Source organism: Toxorhynchites rutilus, chromosome 2 (assembly GCF_029784135.1).
Source record: "Toxorhynchites rutilus septentrionalis strain SRP chromosome 2, ASM2978413v1, whole genome shotgun sequence".
NCBI classification, from domain to species: Eukaryota; Metazoa; Arthropoda; class Insecta; order Diptera; family Culicidae; genus Toxorhynchites; species Toxorhynchites rutilus.
Window position 1 is genome coordinate 18,417,509 of NC_073745.1, and position 24,294 is coordinate 18,441,802.

General features: G+C 38.1%; 1 protein-coding gene across 2 annotated transcripts in view; it reads left to right on the forward strand.

Moving 5' to 3' along the window:
• The first annotated feature begins 2,832 nt into the window (after positions 1 to 2,832).
• LOC129768122 (tetratricopeptide repeat protein 39B-like) overlaps positions 2,833 to 24,294 on the forward strand; it is a 49,130-nt gene continuing 27,668 nt past the window's right edge. The window contains exons 1-2 of one of the 2 annotated variants that reach the window (XM_055769556.1): positions 2,833 to 3,760; positions 22,562 to 22,593. In XM_055769556.1, coding sequence (XP_055625531.1) covers positions 3,698 to 3,760; positions 22,562 to 22,593 — 95 coding nt within the window. In that variant the 5' untranslated portion in view covers positions 2,833 to 3,697. Of the gene's footprint in view, positions 3,761 to 12,285; positions 12,522 to 22,561; positions 22,594 to 24,294 lie in introns of those variants that run through there. The other variant, XM_055769555.1, reaches the window with a different exon arrangement.

Below are 24,294 nucleotides of genomic sequence, written 5' to 3' on the forward strand. Positions count from 1 at the left end.
GTGGAGAGAAGACAACAGGAGGAGAAGGAGATGACGAGGATTGAAGGGGATCGGAGACAACAGGATGGGGAGGCGAAATCTGAGCTGGGGTAGGAGCGAGGGGGGTTGGAGAGGAGGGGGGCTTGCTAGAGTTAGCAGACTCGTCCCCGGACGAAACATCCTCTGATGTAGGAACGCGTTTAAGTGTCTTCGCTGTTCCTTTATTAGGTTTTTCAACCAGAGGGGAGTCATCATCAGAGATCTCCATATCTGGAGATCCTCCCCCTCCTTCTGCCATTCTGTAATTGGTACTTATAATCTAATATTTTGTTTTAATAATAATAATAATTTAAAAAAAAATAAATAAAATTAAAAAAAAAATAAATCTTATATAATAAATAAAATTAAAAAAGAAATATATCTTATTTATTTCTATTCACCACAATGCACCCCAGTGCTGATGAACTGGCAACCGCTGCTTGCTTCTCAATCGGAGCGCTTGAGCGCTCGGCACTATCACACACCACTAAGAAGTGATGCTCTCCTTCACACTGCTGTAAGTGAGCAGCGAATCGCGCTGGTATTGTGTGCGTGCAACTGAGCACCGATGTCCGACTTCGATTGCGATGGCGACAAATCGGCGAAAACTGAAAGCCGGCTGGCCTTGCCAGGCTTTGATGATTCTGCTTTTCTCACTAATTCCGAGTTCACACTGCGTTTTACGATATCTCTAACAGTTCGAAAACGCGCGAAAAAAGCACACCCGGGCGATAAAAAAAAATAACAGCCAACGGTAACCGAAAACAATGCTTTAACGGAGACGCTCACAGCACATGACGTAATCCAACAGCTCAACCTTGATAAATACAGATAAATTTGTCGGAAATGCAGAATTAATTTAATTTTTTGTTAAATTCAGATGCGTTTTGTTTTTACAAATTATTAACGTGTCCACGTGGACATTATCCATACCCCCTCCCCCTCACCATGGACAAAGGTGGACATTTTCGTAACCCCTACCCACCTAAAGTTGTACACGTGGTATGTGGACGGCCACTTTTAGGGTTAAATAATTAGCCAAAAAACCTTTCGCGGAATTTTATTGCGCGTATAGCTAGTTAAATGTGTGAGTGATTAATATGCATCGAAAGAATAAATGTATTAAAAATATTTTGTACCAAATAAATTGAAAGTATCGTCAAGTAGCATGTGTACACTCAATTTTGCGATTGATTGTATGTGTTCAGTTCGAAGCTAAAGATAGGAACCATCAGTAGTAGGAGTCATTGAAATAGGGCCATTGCTTTTTTAGGAATTGTAAAAGAAATAGAGTGAAAGTATTTAGAATAAGCGGGATATACGAGGTATTGCTATTAAATAACGAGACTGATTACGAAAAAGGGTTATATTTTAAAAACTACGCTACAACGATATGCTATCCTTGAATATACTCCCCTTGGCTCCTCACACACCTTTCCATACGTTTTTGTCATTGTTCGAAGCAGTTCTGAAACTCTTTTTTGTGATGGCGTTCATAAGCCGCGTCGCTTTTTCCTTCGCCTCTTCTACGGACTTAAATCGAATACCTTTCAACATGGATTTGTTCTTGGGGAATAGAAAAAGTTGCATAGGGCTAGATCTGGCGAGTATGGGGCATGTTCGAGCACTGGAATGCCCTTATCGGCTAAAAATTGCCTCACCAACAGTGCGTTATTGGCAGGTGCGTTATTGGCAGGTGCGTTGTTGTTCGTGTTTTTCATCACACATGATTTCCGACGCGCACTACAAACCACGTTCCATTCAAACCACTGCTGCTCGCAAACTACTATAGTGACAAAAACGTGTTTTCGTACGTTTATAGCAGACACTTCAAGCTACCAAACGCACTATTCGTTTTTCCCTCCACCCCTCTAGGGCGCCCTCCAGGCGCGCAGTCTCGTTATTTAATAGCCATACCTCGTGGAAGAAAGTGAGTAGAGTCAGTAAGTTTCTTGCAGATTTGATTAGATCGTCGTACAGGCAAACCTGTTTTTGTGCGGTCCATTTTCGCGTTATTCCTCGTTTGTGCGGCTCTTCTTTTAGTATGACATTGGGTCTTGAATCACACAAACTAATCGCACAAATAATAATATTGCAACTAAACAGTCACACAAATGAGAAATCGCACAAAAAGCAACCGCACAAAATCAGGTTTTCCCGTATAGTGAATTCATCCAGAATTCCATGAAGGTTAGTGTACCGAAAACGTCATATTCGTTATCGTAATGTATATCATTATAACACAGAAAAGCGAAAAAGATATCTATAGTTGTTTTATGCTTAACATATGGGTCGAGACAAAATATGTTAATTCATTCGGACAGAAAATATTACCAAAACTATTTACCTCCGAAATTTTTAATTCTAACCCAAATGCATATTTTTCAAACGTGTTTTCGGCGGATGTTATATCTCATTAGAAAAAGCAGTTCCTATTTTTGATAAACTAATATACTACTAATAGAGAATTGGATATGTATTACGCATTTATATTAGATTTTGTTAACACGAATTGAATAATACCAACTGTTCGGGCCCCCGCTGTTTCGACTCTGCATTTCCAACTATTTGTTTACCTTCTGCTTGAAGAGCTGACACAAACACTTTTGCCATGGAAATGTAAACAATGTGGATGTGATAAAGAGCGAGAGCGCTGGCGTCTCAGCTGTTTCAGCTAAATGTTTGACCACTTGTTCTCTTGACGAGTTTTCTGCTCCGCCAACCGATAAAGAGTGAGAGCTAGAGAAGACCATAAGCGGCGCTCAGATGTTTTTTTTCTGCGGTACCGTAGGACTACACCAAATCGTCATTGAAAATTTCGCTTCATTCGGGAAGTGTTCGAACTGTCAGACGGACTCGAGATTCTACGCGTGCTTCTGGCGTAAATATTTTTTAATAATAAATAGTGACTAATTGTCAGTTGTGAAGCAGGCAATAGTCGCGAACAGTAACCGATCTCAGCCAGAAAGACGGAAGTGATTTAGTTTATTTATTTTTGAAAAGAAATGCGAGTGCAGCAGATCCGGTAGATAAAATTAACCTAACTATCGATTCCGCCGAATCAATAATTTAACGCCATCAGTGTGGTATGTAGCTGTTTCTGATTTCTTTGTGCGTTCGCGTAATGAAAGCATTGTTTGCGTTTTGTTACGTCGGATGCGACCGCGCGGAAAACTGAATTGTGAATTGATGTTGAACTAAATTTGCATAATACAAAGTGAATGAAAATAAACAAGAAGGCTCCTCATAGAGGGTGCGATAAGTGTGTTTCTATCTTATCAATAGCGCCAGCTCTACGAGATGTAATCTGCATACGCAAACAAACAACGAGTGCTGTTTGTTCCCGTAAATATTCTTGTCTTCCAAATCGATCAATATCAAAATCAAGCGGAAGAAAACGGGTGTGAGGAAAATAAAGCACATTACTGGAAAAATTGTGCAATTAATAGCAACAAATATAGCGAGCATAAGCAGAAGGGATACGTGAATCGAATGAATTTTGAGGCGTCTAGCTGGGAAAAGGTGGAACAATTGCGGACAATTTTAGTGAAAACAAAAAAAGCGGGAGAAGCAAGAAACGAGTCAGTTTTGTGAAATACATCATACTCGGGCAGGTTCGACGGACGACAGTTAACAGAATTTGACTGGAATTTTAAACAGATTCGAGTGCGTGCTGTGTATGTTGACAAAAATGGCTCTCAGCAATTCGCAATTTCAAAATATTGAGGACGATGACGACGATGTAAGTACTTTGTATCGTAATCTTTTTATGCAGCCGTTTCATGGAGATCACCGAGTTTGGATGTAAAGTATTTGGAACGTATACATAAACCTTTTTTTATAGATTAATTGGTGGGGAAATTTGTACAACTGTACTTTATTTTCGCATAATGTAATCGTAGGGGAACTGGGGGGAATGTGGTCACCCTAAGGAACATGCCCATTTCCTGTGTCCACGTACCACTAAAATTCCCGTTCTTCGAAGAATATTGTAGCTCAAGATAGTAAGCGGTTTTTATTATTAAAATTGAAAATAGTAAATTTTCTATTATTAGAAAAAAAGGTTGAAAAATCGAACATTTTTTTAGTGAGGAGGTAAGTGGTCAACTGTGGGGGGCAAAGTGGTCACTCGCACATATCACGCTAGAAGAAATAAATTTATGCGTGTTTTCTTGGCCAAATTTGTTTAAATCATTATTGAAATAGTAGGTATATGTATGAAATGAGCTAGGACTATTCACCTAGAATCGCAACGTTTTTCAAAATGAGGCTTGGTTTTGGTTGGGGTGGCATGTTTTTCCTGGGTCAAAACCATAAAAGGGATCCCTTTAGGAGCAGAAGGTGATAAGGTATATCAGCTTTTGAAAACAAAACATTGTCAGCAGTAATCCTTCACTGACCACTTTGCCCCCCTAATAGCGAAAAACGAAATATGCGAAATATTCGCTGAAATTAAACAAAATATCTGTTCACCTCCTCTAGAATATGTGAACAGTCGTCCAAACTGTTGATTTGTCGCAAATATCAGGTCAAATAAACTAAATTTCACTAGAAATTCCTTAAATTCGAAACGCAATAAACTACGGTCGAATGGCTACCGAGAGAGCGTTTTTTGTTTTTATTTATTTCTTGACATGCGACAGCTCCACTGTAGCACAGGGTGACTAAAAAAAATCAAACTTCTTCAAACATAGAATTCTTCAAACATAAAATGACTATCAATACGGTGTCAATAGTCAATAGTTATACTACCAAACAAGCAGGTGACCATTTTACCCCACGTGACCAAATTACCCCCACTACCCCTACTTGTAATTAGTTTCAATTCATTTGATTATTATCGTGAACTTGTTTGTTGTTTTGATGGATGTAGATTTCATCTCGCACTTTTTAAATGCATCTCTATCGCATTGTGTTCGTTTCAATCAATCTTCGGCTATGGTAATAGATATTAAGATGGATATTCGGAAATAACATTTGATACTGTTTCGAGTTCTGCTCTTGTTTATTAATTACTAATGGTTCATGATAGATAGATTACTCGTTTGATGTTTTTTTCTCTATAAATAATTGTCTGAAATGTTCGAAAATTCTATGTTTCAGTTTTCAATGTAGTCACCATTAGTGCAAAAACAGTTTTTCATTCGTCACTGAAAATTTATTCTGATTCTTCTTGAATTCAGGATCGAACAGTGCCCTTTACCTTATCGTCTGAGGTGTAGTAATTACCCTTGAGTAGAGGAAACAAATAAAGGTATTTATTATTAATATTTTTTCGGATAAATCGGGATCTTGTTCGGGGAATTAGACATGAAAAATTTATTTATTTATTTATTCATTTCGTCCAAACGATAGTAGATAGTAGAAGTAAGAAATAATCATTAAAATTAGTTCTATACAACTAAGGCAGTGTATTTTACGATGATCTCTCAGTGATTTTTTAGTAAATTTTTCGACATTGTCGCATCAATTACATCACTGTACTTGTTGTAGAAACCACACAAAACCAGTTGTATCTCGAGATTCGTTAAAGATACAAATAAATGTTTTATATTAAAATGCAGACGTTGCAGATTGTTCTTTTCAGAAAAATATTGACAAGGTAATCCGTTACAGCTTTGATGAATTTTCGTTCATTCTTCGGATACCCTCCATCGAAGTTTGGACATTCTGTTGGTCAACCTCAGCGGTCATTTTATTCCACGATCTCTTCATGTCTGCAGCATCACGAGTTACTTTGGCATCCTTCTTCAATTTCCGCTTGACAATTGCCAAATATTTTTCGATTGGGCGGAATTGGAAGGCATGAGATCTTGCAATGCAAGCGACCTCATCGTCACTGAAGCACCTCTCGGCTTTAGTGACAGCTTGCCTAGTTTGGCCAAAACTTCACCGGATCTTTAATAAACGGAAGGAGACGTTTTTGTAGGTGCTCTTCTCTATACTTTTTCGAGTCCATTGTTTTGTTTCTGACGCGAAACTTGGTTTTCTATCCATAGCCGCAAATTCCTTGCCAAATTAAGATCTTCTTGACAAGTTTATCAGCGAAAACGAACATAAATTTACTGGGGACATCTGCTCTGGCAGTGGCCTTATAGAATTTCAGGCTGTCCAAAATCAATCTTCACGGACGTTTCGTCATCTATCAGCGTGAATCCTTTGTACTTCGTCAAAACCCTTTTATACAACTTTCGAACGCGTCTTTTGGTCATCCGATTTCAGGCTACAGTGTCCTGTTTGGTTGCTTGTAGACACGGAAATTACGATAACTCTCTCGCATAAGGATTTTCCGGATGGTACTGTGTTTTTTGGCGATGTCGTAGTCCGAGGGTACCGAGTTTGTCTTAATTGTTCTCAATACCTTCAATCTCAACTTCCGATAGTAAGTTCCACCACGCCGTGTCGTCTGATCCATCTGAACAATAATTGTACGTTCACGGAAACGATTTAGTCACTTTCAGCGATTTTGCGATTTAGGTACCTTTTTTAGGGTATATCTTTCCGTATAATAACATTTATAGGTATTAAAACAACATTGATGTTCAGTAAATTGAGTATTTAAAATGAAGTATTCGGAATTTGAGTCAAACGGTATCACTCACAAGAGTTGATTTTATCAATAAGATCTACTGACCAAACGTCCAAATTATTGGAAAAATTGTCGAAAGCAAATAGTGACACATTTTGTCAAGACATAACAAAGATACTGCTGTCGGCAGGGCCGGGACATAACAATGACGGCGACACGTGTTCGTTGTACTGTTGTGGTGGACCATGTTCTTTGTGTCCGAATCGCTATTGCTGGAACGTATATCAATAGGCAGTTCACGACCATCCTTTAGAATAACTCGGAAATTCTCATTTTAAAATCCGGTTTGAGGTATAGGTCGAACTCGATTATATATGTAATAGCGATGGTTTTTGGATAAAACGGATAAATTTTTATTTACTTTTACTGGATTTACTTAGTCGCGGCAACACATACACATACTCTCTTCAGATACACGGGCCGAAGGTTGTGCAGCCCACTGATCATTCACCAAGAGCTGAGGATTGTACCGCTCATGGCGACTCTACACGAGCTGATGATTCTGCCGGCTAGTGACCATTCTATCCTGGATTCCTCGAGCTGAGGAAGACACACCACGCTAGATATGGGGTACAGACTAGGGGGCGTTGCTGATTAATGGTCAGCCTAATAGGAAGTATCCTGTGTCGGGAGCACGTACACCCAAAGTTGATTTTTAGTACATGTTATGCACATGTCCCGATTTATTACATTAAATGAGCTGAAAAATAACAGAAAATGTTCTACTCCCCAATACGTGTATATCATTTGTATAAGAAAGGGTGTGTCACATCAAATTGCATCACGGAGAAAACGCTGTAGAAATTTAATTTTTAGGAATTATATCTTCAGCTTTCGCTTATAATCAGATAAGAGTGTATAGATCACGTTGGCCATGCTTCACTGTCAATTTTTCGTAAATTTGGAAAAATGTCGTCGAACGAAAAAGAGCGTCGTGAATTAATCCTGCGCACTCATTTCGAGAATCCGGAGTTGTCACATCGGGACATCGGTAAAATGCTGGGAATCGTCCAATCCACGGTCAGCAGAGTACTAAAACGATACTTCGAGAACCTAACCATCGACCGGAAGGTGAAGAACGGCAAAAATGGATGCTCCGTCAGTAAAAAAGATCACAAGCGCGTAGTTAAGCAGTTTAGACGTGATCCGAGAAGTTCGGTCCGGGATGTCGCCAATAAGCTGAATTTGTCAAGTTCATTCGTCCAGCGGACCAAGCAGCGGGAGGGCCTGCGTACATACAAGGTTCAGAAGGCTCCTAACCGCGACGAAAGGCAAAACATGGTGGGGAAGACGCGAGCCCGGAAGCTGTACACCGAAATGCTGACGAAGCCGCATTGCCTGGTAATGGACGACGAAACCTACGTCAAAGCGGACTTTCGTCAGCTGCCGGGCCTGTTGTTCTTCTCCGCAGAGGACAAATTCAGCGTTCCGGAGAAGATTCGCAAGCAGAAACTATCCAAGTTTGCCAAAAAGTACATGGTGTGGCATGCGATCTGCTCTTGCGGAAAGCGGAGCGCCCCCTTCGTGATGACCGGCACGGTAAACGGGCAGGTTTACCTTAAGGAGTGAAGCGCTTACTACCACTATTGAAGCAGCACGAGGGCCCGACCATCTTCTGGCCGGATCTCGCTTCGTGCCACTTTTCAAAGGACGTGTTGGAGTGGTACGAAGCCAACGGGGTCACCTTCGTGCCAAAGGAAATGAACCCGCCCAACGCGTCGGAGATTCGTCCAATAGAGAAATATTGGGCGATTATGAAGCAGGCCCTCCGGAAGAACCCAAAAGTTGTCAAATCGGAGGCGAACTTCAAGAGAAAATGGATTTCTATTCAAAAAAAACTACAACCTGACGTTGTACAGAACCTTATGGACGGGGTAAAGAGGAAGGTGCGAGCATACGGGCTTGGGCTCGAAGTATGAATAAAAAGAAAATGCCAAAAGTTGTTTAATAGTTTTTATTTTACTGTCTAAAATTTTCAAAAGGATCGGTCTACTGGGCGAATTTCTACAGCGTTTTTTCCGCAATTTGATGTGACACAACCTTTATATATGCTAGAGCCAATATGAGCGAGCGAAACAGGGGACACATTTAAATGAAAGCATATGAAATTTTACGCTTTATTTAACATACTTAAAATTTAAGTCAAATATGCTCCGTTTTGTTCGCAAACTTGTTGCCATTTAGAAGGCAACTTCATTATCCCTCCCTTATAACACTCCCCATCCTTATTTGTAAAAAACTCAAACAGCCAGGTTTCGCAAGCCTCTTTTGAGGCCAACTTAGTATCATAAAGAGCGTTTTGCATGGACCGGAAGAGATGATAATCACTTGGAGCCAGGTCCGGACTATACGGTGGGTGCAATAGGACATCCCATCCGAGCTCCTGTAGCTTCTGGCGGGTCATCAAAGATGTGTGAGACCGAGCGTTGTCCTGGTGGAAAACAACACCATTCTTATTGATCATTTCTGGCCGCTTCTGGTCAATCGCCTGCTACAAACGGTCAAGCTGCTCACAGTAGAGAACCGAGTTGAGATTGGACCAGCTCAAGGCGCTTCGACCACGACTTTTTTCGCTTTAGGTTGTCGTACGTGATCCACTTTTCATCACCAGTCACCATCTTCTTCAAAAATGGGTCGAGTTCGTTCCGTTTCAGCAGTGCATCGCAGGCGTTAATTCGGTCTAAAAGATTTTTTCGTGTGGCACCCATACATCCAGTTTTTTTTGGAATCCAATCTTCTGCAAATGGTTCCAAACGGTTTTATGGTCTATACCCAGTTCCTGGCCAATCGAGCAAGTGCTCACATGCCGGTCTACTTGGATGATTTCAACGGTTTTATCGGTTTCCACGACGATTGGCCTACCAGTACGGAGTGTATCTTCGACAGCCACTACACCAGAACGAAATCGATCAAACCAACGCTGTGCTGTGCGAATCGTTACAATATCGGGTCCATGAACTACACGAATTTTTTCGGCCGGCTTCGTTGCAGTTTGACCTCGCAGGTAGTAAAAACGTAACATATGGCGAATTTCTTGCTTGGTGGACTCCATCTTTGACGCGCTATAACTTGAGACTGAAAAGGACAATCACAACACTGTCAAAACGACACTTGTAGCACAGATTGTCGTCTTTAAATAGCCGTATAGTATGACCCGATGCGATAAGTACAACACAAGATATGTTTAAGTGTTGCCATATAGTGACAATATACGACTTTGCTTTTTCTCTAACCTAATATAAGAAAAGATATTACCCTCTCTTTCACCAGGAATTGTTTATATCGATATTGCAGCGAAATAAGGAAAGATAGAAGTTGGGTGTCAAATAACAAATTGTAGAGCGCTTAGACAGCTTTAATTTAATTGATAAAAACAATCAAGTTTAATATAAATTTTTGGGATAAAATTCATAATAACATAATAATTCATTTCTAACTTTTATGTTTTGTCATTTTCCAAACTTTGTCACTTCCAAAATGTTATTTAAATCCCCTAATTTAGTTGTTTCACTACATTATCCTGTACAATTTTTTTTTCATCTTTCAAATGGAGGCGACAGAATTGCCTTACGTTGCGCACTTTTTGAAGTAGAGCAAGTTTGAGGCAACAACGTCCGAAACAAAAAAAAGTTCGATAACTCTGTCATTGTTGAAATACGAACATGTGCGTAGAAGGATTTGTTTTCATTTAATGTGATTGTCCATCACCTCCTGAGAAATTCTGGATAAATTTATTTTTTTCATGTGAGAAAGGTGTTTTCTTACTTTAAGGGGATGAATTAAAGATTAAATTCTTCTTTTATACTCAAAAAACTTAAAATATATGCATTAAAATTAAATTAGAATTAAAAACACATTTTTTTTACTCGATTATATACAGTGAAAAGTAACCCGAGACTGTATATAATCGAGTCCGTCCTGTACTTTGAGATTTTTTTGGCGTTAAGTTAGTAAAACTGTTATCGACATGTAGTACAAAAACCTTCAACACTAATTGTGTTGCCAGTCAAGGTTTGAGGGAAAAAATTGTGTCATTTTTTCCAAAAGCCTTGTTTGTTGAATCGCAACCATTTATTAAATTCGATGTTGCAAATGAAATTACTTGTCCTGATATGCTCAGAATATTGCAAGAAGCATTCGAAAATTATTGCATGTCTAAAATCCAGGCATACGAGAAGTTTAAAAATCGCTCGAACATGAGTGTACAGAGGTCGCATATTTGTCAAGAGAAGGAAGTCGAAAATCAAGTTAAATCATCGCGATGTGATCCACTAAGTGCTAAATTCAGAAAGGCAAGACGGTCAACAAGGACATTTACCTGACGGTTCACGTAGTTATGATTATTCATAACTTATTGGCCAGAAATTAAAAAATTGCCTCAATGTCATACTGGATTTGCTATTTCGCGGAGGGCACTTTCCAACCGATAGAAGCGACGAAGGAATTAAACACCATCCGGAATTTGGCCTACAAAACATTTTGAGATTTGAGGACCAAGCGTTGGCATGTGTGTATGAGAACTTCTTCGAAGGAAGCAAAATAAATTTTTGAATATTGAAACAACGATTCGTGTCCGATAAATTATTACCGAGTGTTTTTGGGACAAGGCAGATTCGTTTTAGGCCGTCCCTTTCGTACCGTACCGCAGATACCTTCCGAAAAACCGTCAATCAACTGTTTCCGAGCTTCGAAAGTTATTACAAACATTCAAACAATTTTCAACATTCTCGTCAAGGTTCGTTTGTGATGATTGAAGAAGTACTTTATCTAAGCTTGCACAAATGCACAGCACCTATCCCGCTTATTAGGCCATGTTGATAAGCAAAAGCACATCGTGAGTGTAAACATCAATGTGGCGCGAAGAAAACAGACGTGTCCGTGGTCTGTGCAGCGTGTGCGGATATCTAAGTCATGATTCAACAGATTGTTGTACTGCGCTGATCGTTCATCATCCATCTGTGCCGTGGTGCGCTATTTAATTGTATATATGATTCCATTAGCGACCTGCATGGACGCGACAGGGGCGGTTTGGGTCGAATGGATACCGGAATGTGTCGAAAGCCCATAAAGTTACTTTTTGTGCTACACATCGATGGAAAAAATGTAAAGAGAGTTGGAGGGTTCGTAATGTTATTATGGATGGTGGCGGGTTGGGGATTTTCTCACTTACTACGTAACAGTGAGAGTCGCTTTCATTGACGTATTGTGTTAGCTATTCCTGCTTTAATTTATTCCGAACATCATACGCAAACAAATATGGGAGCCAACAATTTGCCATGGGAGAATATAACTCCACGAGCCCTATATTTGTACATGTAATTGGATTAATCAATCCGGCTAACATGGAAACATCGATGATTGTTTTGCATTTTGCAACGCACATGTGTGTCTAATAACATGCAAATTTATCTCAGGTCGATAGCAGTTCACCCTCACTGTCCACCGGAACCAACGATTGCACAACCATGACATTATCCAGGAAATATGTGCTGTCGTCGGGTTACGCCTCTCTTTGTCACATGTTCACATGCGTGTGTTTTACGCTATGCACCTTCATAACCTTTCTGTTGTTACCGGTATGGAAATTATTTGTGAAAACAACTCAGCTGAGAGAATCGTTTCGCATCAATCAGTATATCATGGAAGTGACAAGTGTGGCGCTCATAGTTTCGGACGACATTTTTCCGCCATCAGCTTGATCAACTTGCGTCTGTACGCTCTCGTTACGAACAAGTGATGCTGATTGTCTTCATCAAGTTCAAGAGCGTCAGCGCTGTTTACGTTTGTAGTAGATAAATGGTGGTCAGTATCAGTTAATGTACGGACGATGGTCATATAATGGAATGGGATGGATAGTGAACCCGTAACTATTATTGCATCATTGTTGTTCGACGCAGGAGAAGTAACTGAGACGGTAAATCACCATTCTAGAATGACGTCGAGTTATATTATAAACAAATAACAGTGGGATAAGTGCTATCGTTTCAATCCTGGGAATTTCAATCCATGAATTCGCAAATCGAATACTGTGGCAAATATACACGTCTCGAGGATTGCCAAGCAGTAAGCAAATAGACATTCACAAACTAGAAGCTTGATATCGTTGCTTATAATTCCATGAAGACTACAGGATGAGTGATTTTATGTTATGAGTCAGACGGACTACACCAGTTATGCTCAACCTGCGGCCCGGCGGGCTCTTCTGGTTGGCCCTTCTAGTGTTACTTTATTTTCAATAAATTTGTATGTGTAACAATATCGAAAACCCTAGAGTTCTTACCATAGCCCTACGTCTTTCAGTAATGTTGCGAAATCAGGAAACATCACGTTTTTTACGAAATAGAAATATCAAATCCATTCGTTCTACAGACAATGTGGATAGAAAGAATCGTGCAATTTAAGCTCGCCCCTATCGCTATCGCTATCGACCAGACGGCAGCTAGGGTTTCGGAATAACTGAGTTTAGTCTAGTTTTCCAAATTCTTTTTTATTACTCAAACCAGTGTACACATTATCATGCCGGGACACTTTCGTTAAAGAAAGTTCTTCTGATCTGCACTGGTTCACGCGTATGCTAGAACTTGCCACCCAGAATACATTCAAGGCGTGTTTATTGGCATATGAAATTTCAACTAAGTACCAATAAAAATGACACTAGTTAATACCTACGTTGATATGGCAAAAGTTCCATTGAGCGCGTTAACGCCATTCAAGAATATAAGGTACACCGGGGCAAGTTGAAATTGGGGGTAAGTTAAAACGGAAATCATAACTTTCACTAGGAATGATGGATTGACGCGATAAAAATATATAAAGTAAACATTATCTTTCAGCCCACCTTATGACAGCTATTACCAGAATTTTGGAATGCATTAACGCAATCCGCGTATTTGTTTACTCTTACTTGATCCGTGAAATCGAAACAAACATTTTTGCGCGCTGACTGAATCGGTCCAATAACACTGATTTTTTTCCAAAATAGTGTAGTGGTTTTGAAAACTAAACTAAAAAATCTTTTTCCGTACAACTCTGAGCATTTAAACTCACCCCATGTTTTTTCCAACCCTGTTTGCTGTATTAAGGAACGATAATAAATTTAAAAAATATGAATCATTTATATTTCGTTCCTCAGTACGTTCATTTCTGAATACACAGACATAATACAAGTAAAATTTGTTAGTTTTGCAACTAGGGGTCAAATATTACGTAACGCCATTTTTTACTATTTTAGACACCTTCTTCCCTACACAACATGAAACAAATCGTCATTTGCATAAAAATGTTTAGATTTAGTTGGGTTTTTTCCTAAACAATTTTCGACAACCTATCCCCTCCTCCCTTTTTGAGTGCGTTACGTAATATTTGAATATATGACTAATCCCATAAACCTCAATAGTGCCCGTTTCGAGTGGCTCCACTCTGACATGACCGTCTAAAATAGTACTCTTGATGTTATTGTTTCGTATATTAATTCCTAGTATGTTGTGTCCATCTTGTGTGTATTAGACTACTCCCCCACACCTCACGTGTACCAAAACCCTTTTTTCCAAATGTTTATATGCAATTCTTTCAATTTAGTGTTTCATAAATCAGTTGTAGATATTTCGAGAAGCAAAACAGCAAATTAAACTCATGATAATTCCTCGTATTAAGGTGAAGGTGGAAGCTAGCCATTGTAGTAGTATAGGTAAACCTACTTGTAAAAATGGGCTAATAGTGTTTGTGAGAGAAGAGCAAAACACACGTAAATCGATCAATTCACTTATCAGACTGTGTGGCGCCTCATTGACACGATTCTTTGGATCCATTTGAAAAAAAATAACAATTCAATACTAAAGTAAAATGTATGAACGATATGTTCCGATGAACAATTGCAGATATAAATATATATAGAAGGTGCATTTGCATATGAAGTAAAATTCTGATTATACGCGAGCGTATCATGAGCAAATTTATAACATAGGCGAATTGGGGCTCTTTTCGTATTAACAAGTTCTTCCGCATAGTAACTCGATGTTGATAATTCCTTAATATTTTCCTTCGTATTCTTTTCACATATTCACGTTGGAGAGTTTTAACCCTTCTCTTCGTTGGCCGAGGCATTTTGATTGAATGTAATACTTTTCCGTTTACTGTATTTGAAAGCATAGGCAGCCGTGGCAGTCTTCCGAGCTCTGCAATACAATTTTTTCACCCAATGTTAAAGTTGCTAATAATAATAAAGTTACATTATAGACCCATTAAACGTAAAAATAATAAATGTATTGATATCAAAACAATTTTATTCTATTGATTTTCATGACATGAAACGCTATGACTCAGGAATAACGTTTTATTGAGTGGTTTTTATAGCTGTTTCGATGATGTTGTCTGGCATCAGTGTCGAAAAAATAACGATATTTTCACCAATACAAACAAAACCATTGCCGAAAATTGAAAAATGAAAATTAAACTTTCAGAGCACTAGCTCGAGTTTTCCGACGTTTTTCACTATACAGTGCGACAGCAGATGAAAATTTAATATCTTGTAAGTAATCGATTAGAGTTTGATTGATATTACTTGATGGGAAGTGTGCGAAAACGATCATTTTCTTCACACTGTTTCGCAAAATTATTGATTTTTGGGCGAGGGGTGAGGGAGGGAGATGAAAGAAATGAGCGCCATTGTGGTAGCCGTTTGTGACTAGCTTCCACCTTCACCTTAACTTACCCCGCTCTACGAGACCACGGGAAACAATGCATATGAAAACTAAACATTTTCAAAATTGATATTTTTCGAAGCATCCAATGTGAATCCTTTATTCTATCGAAAGTCATCTGTTATACCTTGTATATGCTGTAAACAGATTTGAATTTAGTGATAGTGATTTTTTAAGATAACTTTCAAGTTGTGGTGGATCACACCATTGAGGAAAATGGCGGTTCCTTCGGCTGAAGGAAGGCTGGATGATGATAGCTCTAGATTTGGGATAATGTCACACTTTGGTCTCATGGAAGACCATTGAATTTGTGTTGTTCGGGAAATTAATACACTTTGGGAATTAAACACTTGGCAAACTTCATAACACACATGGATTTTATTCTCGCGATCTTGCACGGATAAAGTTGTAATTGGAATGATGGTATATTAGCAGGAATCGGTTTGCATGCACATATTTGTTTGTTTTCTGCCACGACACAAATTCTATAAATAAGCTAGAAAGTCCATGCAAGTCAAAATTGGTCGACGGTTGATGCTATCAATATTGTGCTCGCTCTGGTCAACCTCAGTCCCTATTTTGCTACCGTGTTGAACGGATATGCGAAATCTTTCGTCTCAGAATATGCGCGAATTAAGCATATCGCAGAGCTTGCATTGACAGGCAGAAGCAAAGCAGAAGAGAAAAGTTAAATAGGACGTGTCGCGTCTTTTTTCATACCGTTAGGTGGAGATTGGTGGTGTATGATAGAATCACAGGTACGAATTGTTGGTGAACTATGCTAACCCATCGGTCCTTTTCAGGGCTTCAAAACCTTAGTTTCAACAGTTATATTGAAAATTTTGATGCATTCTATAATAAGGACATTTATTTTCATAATTTTTCGCTGGAAGAAGGCTTTAGAAGAATTTAGAATTTATTGGTGTAATGATGATGTTTTGAATTATAGATGCTCTCAGACTTTCTCAGTTCATTCTCCTCTAGACTTTAAAAAGTTCAAAAAAAGAAAGGCCAAAGGCTCGCTGTCGTTACCATCTGGTCGCTAGCAGGATGACGGATAAATCGTAAATGATTTATTGGTCTTTCCCCGATCGATAATTTTTTACGAACATTTTTTCTGTATTAGCGCCTTTCAAACCGGTTATTAAGAAGGTATTTTTTGTAGGAGTTACGTTTTTCGATGGAAAACAAGGCTAAATATATCGAAATATTGAACTCCCGGCCCCGTTAGGCTGACGCCATATGAGCCTTAATAAAAATATATATTTTGGATAAAAAAAAGGCTAAAACGTGTTTGTGGCTCGTCTGAACAAAAGGTTGAGTGATAAGTAACTCGAACTTAGTCAACGGGAAGCAATTTCAAATGTAAATGAAAAAATTGGGAGAATATCAGTTTGCCTTGAAAGTCTTCCTCTTCTAGTGGAGATAATTTCGTTACGATCCGTTTTGTTTTCCAAAAGTTATGCGTGATGGAAGCCGAAAAAATAAAAATTATTTTAGCCACCCACGTCGAAAATCCGATTTGGTCAGGCACAAAAATCGGCTGAGCGGAATCTAGTGACCGGAACACGTACTTGGAAGTTCAAAAGAGTATAAGTCCTAATACAGTAGCAAGAATGCTTACTCGTGAATGGCAAAACGTATGTGATGTGGATTCTGGGCGACTTCCAGGCTAGAATACCTATAAGGCAACGGCTAGGGAGAAGTCCCGAGCAAGTAAGTATTTCTCGTAACAAACTAAATAGGAAACTAGCTGACCCGGTGAACTTCGTTCCGCCTAAAATTGATTTTTGATATGAATACTTTCAAATATTAACGTTTTCTTGCTAAGCCAACGTTCGTGGGTCCAATCGCAAAACTCTCCATTGATTGATTACCCTTTGACCCTTTTACAATTTCCTTGTACTTTAAATTTCCTAGTACTTGTACCAAAATTCGTCATTATAATATAAAATTATTTTCAGACATAATTTTCGTTCAAGATTCTTCAATCACTTGCAAATAACATGTTTCTTAGTTGCATGGCATACATGTTCGATACGAAGAATATTATAAAATAAAGACGGCTCAAATCGAACCATCTCTTTCTCGGGTTTTCCACTTATCAACACATTTGACCTTCCAGATTCAAGATCTGGAAAAGGTTTTCTCAAACAAAATGTTATGGAATCTGATATGTACAGTAGGGTGGCAGCGAAAATGGTCATGTCAAATTTCAAAAACCGACCATGCACATTTTGTTTATTGGCCCAAAAAATGATCTGTGCAAAGTTTCGGCTCAATCGGACATGATTGTGGGGTGCCTCAAAGCTCTCAAAGTTTTGCTTTTTTCATCCTCGAAAATCTTCCAAGGGGGGAGTAAAGGAAATTTTGAAAATTTTTTTTTTCTCGATGAAATGACTTTAAAATGCATAAAACGTCGAGATTTGGTGTTATCCCGAAAAAAAAATTTGGACAAAATCGCCTTTTTGGGACTTAGCCTACATGGCCAAAAAATCAAAACTTTGAATGCTTTGAGGCACCCCTAAATCATGTACGATTGAGCTGAAATTTTGCACAGGTAATTTTTTTGGGCCAATAAACAAAATGTGCATGGTCGGTTTTTGAAATTCGATGATGATTTTTTTCCATACATCCATTGCCACCCTAATGTACAGGGTGTCACCGTAAAGGTTATGCCATAAAAGTAAAATATACTTATACCTCGCTATACGGCCGCTCTTTATACGGCATTTCGCTATAACGGCCCTCTTCAATTAAGTGACATTTTCGATTTACGGCCCAAAATGATTCGCTATATCGGCAAAAAAAGTTTTTTTTCGATACCGATATACTGCCCTTCCATGCCAAACCGATATATTAGTTCGCAGATTGTCGCGAAAAGTGATGTATTTGTTCCTTGTCGCAAAATAATAGAGCCGTATGTTTTATTTTTTTTCATTTCATCAAAGTCATTTTTGGGAAAAGGGAAAAACATATTTTTCAGACCACTCTAAAATAGAAATGGGAATCTAATATTTTGCGATACGAAACAAAACTACCAATTTTAACGAAAATCTGAGAACTACTATATAGGTTTGGCATAAAATTGCTGTATATATACAGATATTTTATTTAACATGAAGTTGTTTCAATTGCGTTTATGAATTATTGTTGGTTTTCGGAGTCTGTTATTATTATATGTACAAATAAATGTACTTGTCATGTATGTATTTTTGATTCAAATGAAATAAAAAAATAAAATGCATTTTGAATGATAAACCATGTTACATATTTAAACAATTTGGAACCGATCCAATTGAATTCATGTGAGTTTGTATTAGAATAATTGTTTCCTTATACGGCTTTTCGCTTTGCGCTTGCGGTTTCGTGGAACGAATCTAGGCCGTAAAGCGAGGTATGGGTGTAGATAAAAAAAAATCTGTTTTTTATTATCATGGTCAAGTAGGAAATTGGCGGTGGAATTAGCTCAGTTATAATCATTCAGCTTTGTATTCGATTACAGGTCGCAAACGCATTCGAAATCAACACGCATTTCGTCCCAGATCTTCACCAAACGATTCTCAAAAGCGTCCAAATACATATGCTTTACTTTACCCAAATTCCCTGGCATGTATTACCAAATGCTGAATTCAAATGGATTCAAATTGGAAGTTAATGTGGGTCATTAAGAGGTTCTGATGAAACTTTTTTTTTCCTTTACGCTGCTTCTAAGCTGAATTCTTGTGAAAGCAGAAACAATCTTCTCCAAATAATTTCTTGGCACAAGGCAGCAAGTGGTCTTTAATGGCGTGTAAGTAGTACTTTTTGTTGTTTTTTACGCTCTTGTCGATGAAAAGCACTGGTAAGTTTCATTTGGTGGATAGAGATCCTCAAACCTTCACAGCTGAGATAATGTTAAATCATTCCACTTGTCTTTTATCAGCAGGAATATCAGGACATGCTCCAGATACACGATCATTTTGCTTGTTTAAAACAGCCTCCACACGTAATTTTTCTTGTCGATCTTGTTGATCTGTGGTCCTACACTCAATCCGCTTAAATTCACATGTTACAATTTCCTTCTGATTCGTTTATTGTCTGTGCCAGGAAAGTACAAGAAAAGTCGCAATCAAAACAACTTCTTCTTCTTGGATGGCACTAATGTTCCCAGTGAAACTTTTGCCTTCTCAGCGTAGGTATTAGTAATACTTAGTTGAGATTTCTATGCCGGATAAAACGCCTTGAATGTATTCTGGAATGGCAAGCTTATAAATACGAGTGACCACAGTGCAAGTCGGAAGAAATTTCTTTGACGAAGAATCCCCCGGCCAGAACGGGAATCGAACCCGAACCCCCGGCATGATAATGTGTGACGTCAACCACTCGGCCACGGGAGCACATCGCAATGAAAACAAACACAGCTGATTAACGGGGTACTGGATCTGAATGTATGTATCACTTTCACGACGACACCCTGTACTATCGTGAACAAAAGAGCTAAATTAAGAAAATCAAACAGAACTTTTTCATGACAGTCTATTCAACTTCTCCACCTGATGTGCACATTTCACAGAGTATTTTTTTTATTTTATGCATACCAGACGATTAACACGTTTCATGCTAGAACGTTTTTCAAAACTTTTTGTTCAGACTGCGTAGGGCCTCACGCTTTACAATTTGTGTGTAGCGTATGCCTTTCAATTTTTAAAATAGTGCAGGCACGTAACGTGTTGAAGGGAGGTTTCGAAGTGACATGGTTTAGTTTTGTTTGTAATGCAGTCCGTTTTGTTGTAGTGCAGTCCGTTTAAAAGGAATCATAAAAAACTTCCTTTCAAAATTGCACATGTTTGTAGCATCAGTAAAGTTATCTGTGTGAAACAACAACTCATTTAGTTTAATAAAATAGAAATGAAGAACAGTAGAACCCCGATCATCTGCGGAATAGTCTGGCAGGGTCTCCGCGAATTACGAGAATCGTGGATAACGCAATAAATGACTAAAAATGACAATAAAAGATGTTCCAGCAAGATAACAGTGTTTATCAATAGAGTAATCATTGAACTATCGATCTGTAAGGTCGTGTACATCAGTGGTAAAATAATGTGAAAGCCATGATCAAAACAAAAGAGCAAAAGCTTCCACTCACTGATAAATTTCGGGGAAGTCCATAGAACTATTAAGGCACCGCGAATCATCCGCTCGTGGATAATCGGGGTTCCACTGTATTGTTAATTGGATTATTCTTTCAACAACAACACGAAACTCGACTGATAAGCAAACACTAAATTTGGGCAGCACGTTCTATGGAATGAAAACGCCTATATTTATGCATGCGATGCATTGTATATTTCGTCTGTTGATGACCCCGTGAGGTCAACACGTGCCGAGAACAGTTTCAGGTGTTGGTACGCTGATGAACAGTGGAACGATATCACGTATATATGTGGGACCATGGACATTGATTTGTTAACGACATTCGAATGTCAAAAGTGACTGGATTATGATTGGATCAATAAAATTTAATGTAGTTGCATATACAGTGACGTCTCGATTATATCACGCTCAAAAAATTGTTCGGGTGATAAATTGGAAATGTGATATATTCGAAACAGATATTTTTATTAAACGAAAAATATTTTTTTCCCAATATGTGTGATTAAAACATTATTCTCCGTGCAACATGCAACATTTATAGTAAAACATTTATTACAATATTTATCACATGGACACGTAAAACAACACAGTATCACATGATATAACAAAATTATAGTTGCAGTGCATTTCTCATAGCAATTTCTCTTGTTTTCTTGTTGTTGCATTGTGAGAAAGACATTGTAGCTGAATCTAAGTTATTTTGTTCATCCCATTCTATCGTATTACTCAAATTTTGAATTGAAGTTTTGTATGAATTGCATCCTGTTTGCGTGATTAGATCGTTTCGTTTCGTTGAGTTATTTCGAAATTTCATTCCCACAAGCAATGGTGCGCAATGCAGTTATCTATTATCGGAACGCTCCTAGGTGGTAGTCTTTTTCTGGAACTTCAATAACAACTTGATTTTAGAAGCATTCAAGAAATAGTTTCCGTTTTGGAACATCGAGGATTCTTAGATTTTCCAATTACCATCAATGGATGTTTATGAGTAACAGAAACAATGTAACATTTCAATTATCCAGTTTTTGTCAGCTTTCATGCGACGCCGTTGCGTAATCAATCTGAAAATAAGGTATATTCATTGTTATTATATACCTGGTCAACGGTCAAATCATAAGTCATCAAGTAATTGAAAAATTGTTCTTTGAAATTATCCATTGCACAAACTTTTAAATTAAGACAAGAATTGCTGAACTTAAACGACGCAGATACCATCAACCACCACAGCCGTATACAGCCGTTTCTAGCTTGCTGTATTTTTCCTAAAAGTAAATATAGAATATCTACCATCAATTTATTTAAACATTAAAACAATTCTACCTTCAGCAGCATATTTTTTTTTTCTTATAGTGCTCGATGATTTCAAAACAGGCAGTTTCACACATAAGTCCTTCTTCTTCAGCATTTTTTTGATTGTCGTACGGTGTATACCGAATTGTTGAGCGATTTGTGATTTGTGTTTTTTTTTTCATTAGCTTATATCGCTTAGTTGTCACTACACAAGAATGAATCTATTACAAAAAATATCCACGATTATCGCGAAGAGGAATTTCATCAATTGATTAGATAATATACTCTACGACTGTCTCTTCCACGGCTCAAACTGGGAAACGACATAGGTCGTGCATCTCATTTCACACAGTCGAAAAGAAAAAAGAAAAAAAGAAAGTTGCTCAGAATTATTCATAGTTTTTGATTCTGAGCTTATAAACATATAAACTTTCAAGCTTCCAAAGAAATATGTGGTATACGCTACAAATCCAACAGTATGAAATTTTTCCATAAATACGGCTAATCACGATAGGCGGCATGAATGCTTAAAAATATTTTTTATTTCATTTTTTGTCCAATAATTTAACGGCAGATTGAACATTTTATATCATTTTCACATTTTTCAAAAACGTGATAAAAGCGAAACATTTTCAGTGATAAATTTAAGAGTGATAAAAACGTCTAGTGATATAATCGAGACGTTACTGTATAACCATCATCTGGAGATCGATCGGTCGATAGATCGGGGCCCATGTTGTTAGGGAATTAGGATATTGAACTACAATAAGATTATGCTTCTCCATTGGAATGAAGATTTATCTGTTTATTTTGTTTTATTTCGTTACAGTTTCAAGATGCATGCGACACTGAAGGACCTGCGTAAGTATACATTAAATTTTCGGTGAATACATTTTCTCTTTAGGCACGTGATCCAGACTTACATGTTACCATAACTCATTGTTCGAATTTTGATCATTCATTCCATCAACTATTTTCCAACTCGCTTGGAGGCCAAATTTCAGTTCAGCTCAACCCTACTTCAGTTTGGACTTCACAATCAACCAGTTTCCTCAATCGGGCTTAGTTCCGAGGTGCTGGGATTTTGTCGTTTCTTTGGAATACGAGACAAAACGTATGGTTTAGGGTCCAATGATAATAATTTTCTCGATTCTGTAGGGATCTTCGTAGACTAATTGGTTGCGTGTCCACTACTAAGTGAACGACCATGAGCTAATAACTCAGGACCCTCAATTGACCATTTTTGTGTGTTATTCTAGCTATTGAGTCCACGCAACAATCATCCAGTGATGGTTATCACAACGATCTGTTGCATCGGTAATTGATGCTATTTATAACACAACAATGGAAGGCTCATATCAACAGTCCCGCTGTGTATGGTCCAACTGTGAACATTCGAAAAATATGAATATTCTTAAGCCGAAAAAGGCGACATTGTGTAATTTACAACATGTGTATCAATAAGACAGGAATACTCTTACGCCTAAATGGCCACTGTGTAATATACAACAAAATTATCGTAAGATAAAAAATGTACACGAATGAATTCGGCTCTGTTACAGCTGTATTGCTAAATAAGCGTAATAAAATAAACTGATGGAATCTCAATTGTTCTTACGGGACTTCCTTCGAAATGTTAATTTGCACGAAAATTGCAAAATATTAGTTCAATCGGACTTCATTTCCTATCACCAAATTATCCGCGGAATAGTCTGGCAAGGTCACTGCGAATAACGCAAATCGCAAAATATCGAGGTAACAGTAAATCTCGACGTTTCATGCAATTTTAGACATTTGGCATCAAACTTTTTTATTAAATCCTGATTTCATGAAGTCTCCCCTTGGGTGAGTTTTCAATTTTCAAAAAACTCAACCTTTGACGGCGGTGCAACACTAGCAGGGGAAAGGTGGATCTGGATTAGAAATGAAAAAACTTCACCGCTGATTCGATAAATTGAAAGAGAAGGGATGGTAAAACATTCACGATACGACAAATATCACAAAAAATTGCTCGATAGGAATGAGAACCTTATTTTCGGCAGACGAAAATTTACGAAATCGAGCTGCCCTTTTTAGATTATTTTTTTGTTTTTATTTACAACTAGCTGACCCGGCAAGCTTCGTCATTCATGGGTCCAATTGCAGAGCTGTTCATTGATTGATCTTCTAATCTACCCTTATAAATCATTTTTTACCATAACATTTCAGTACTTCTAACAAAACTCGACATTATAATATCAGATTATTTTCAGACACAATTCTCGTGCAAGATATTTCATCCAGTTTAGCTGTTATCAACACATTCGACGATCCATTTTTATTTATATAGATAGAAGAGGATATAGAAGTGCGTTTTATCACATCAAAATCCATTTCCACTTTCAAACGAAGATCAATTTCGTCACCGTAAACATCAAATGGGCTAACAACGCTTATTTATTATAAAGGGGCGCTTCATCCGTAAAATTGTACCTATGAGTCTGCCGTCTTGAGGTTACCGGATCACTATATTTCATTAATGGTTGTGGATAATTGAAAAACTCGGTCAAATGACCCAGTCGC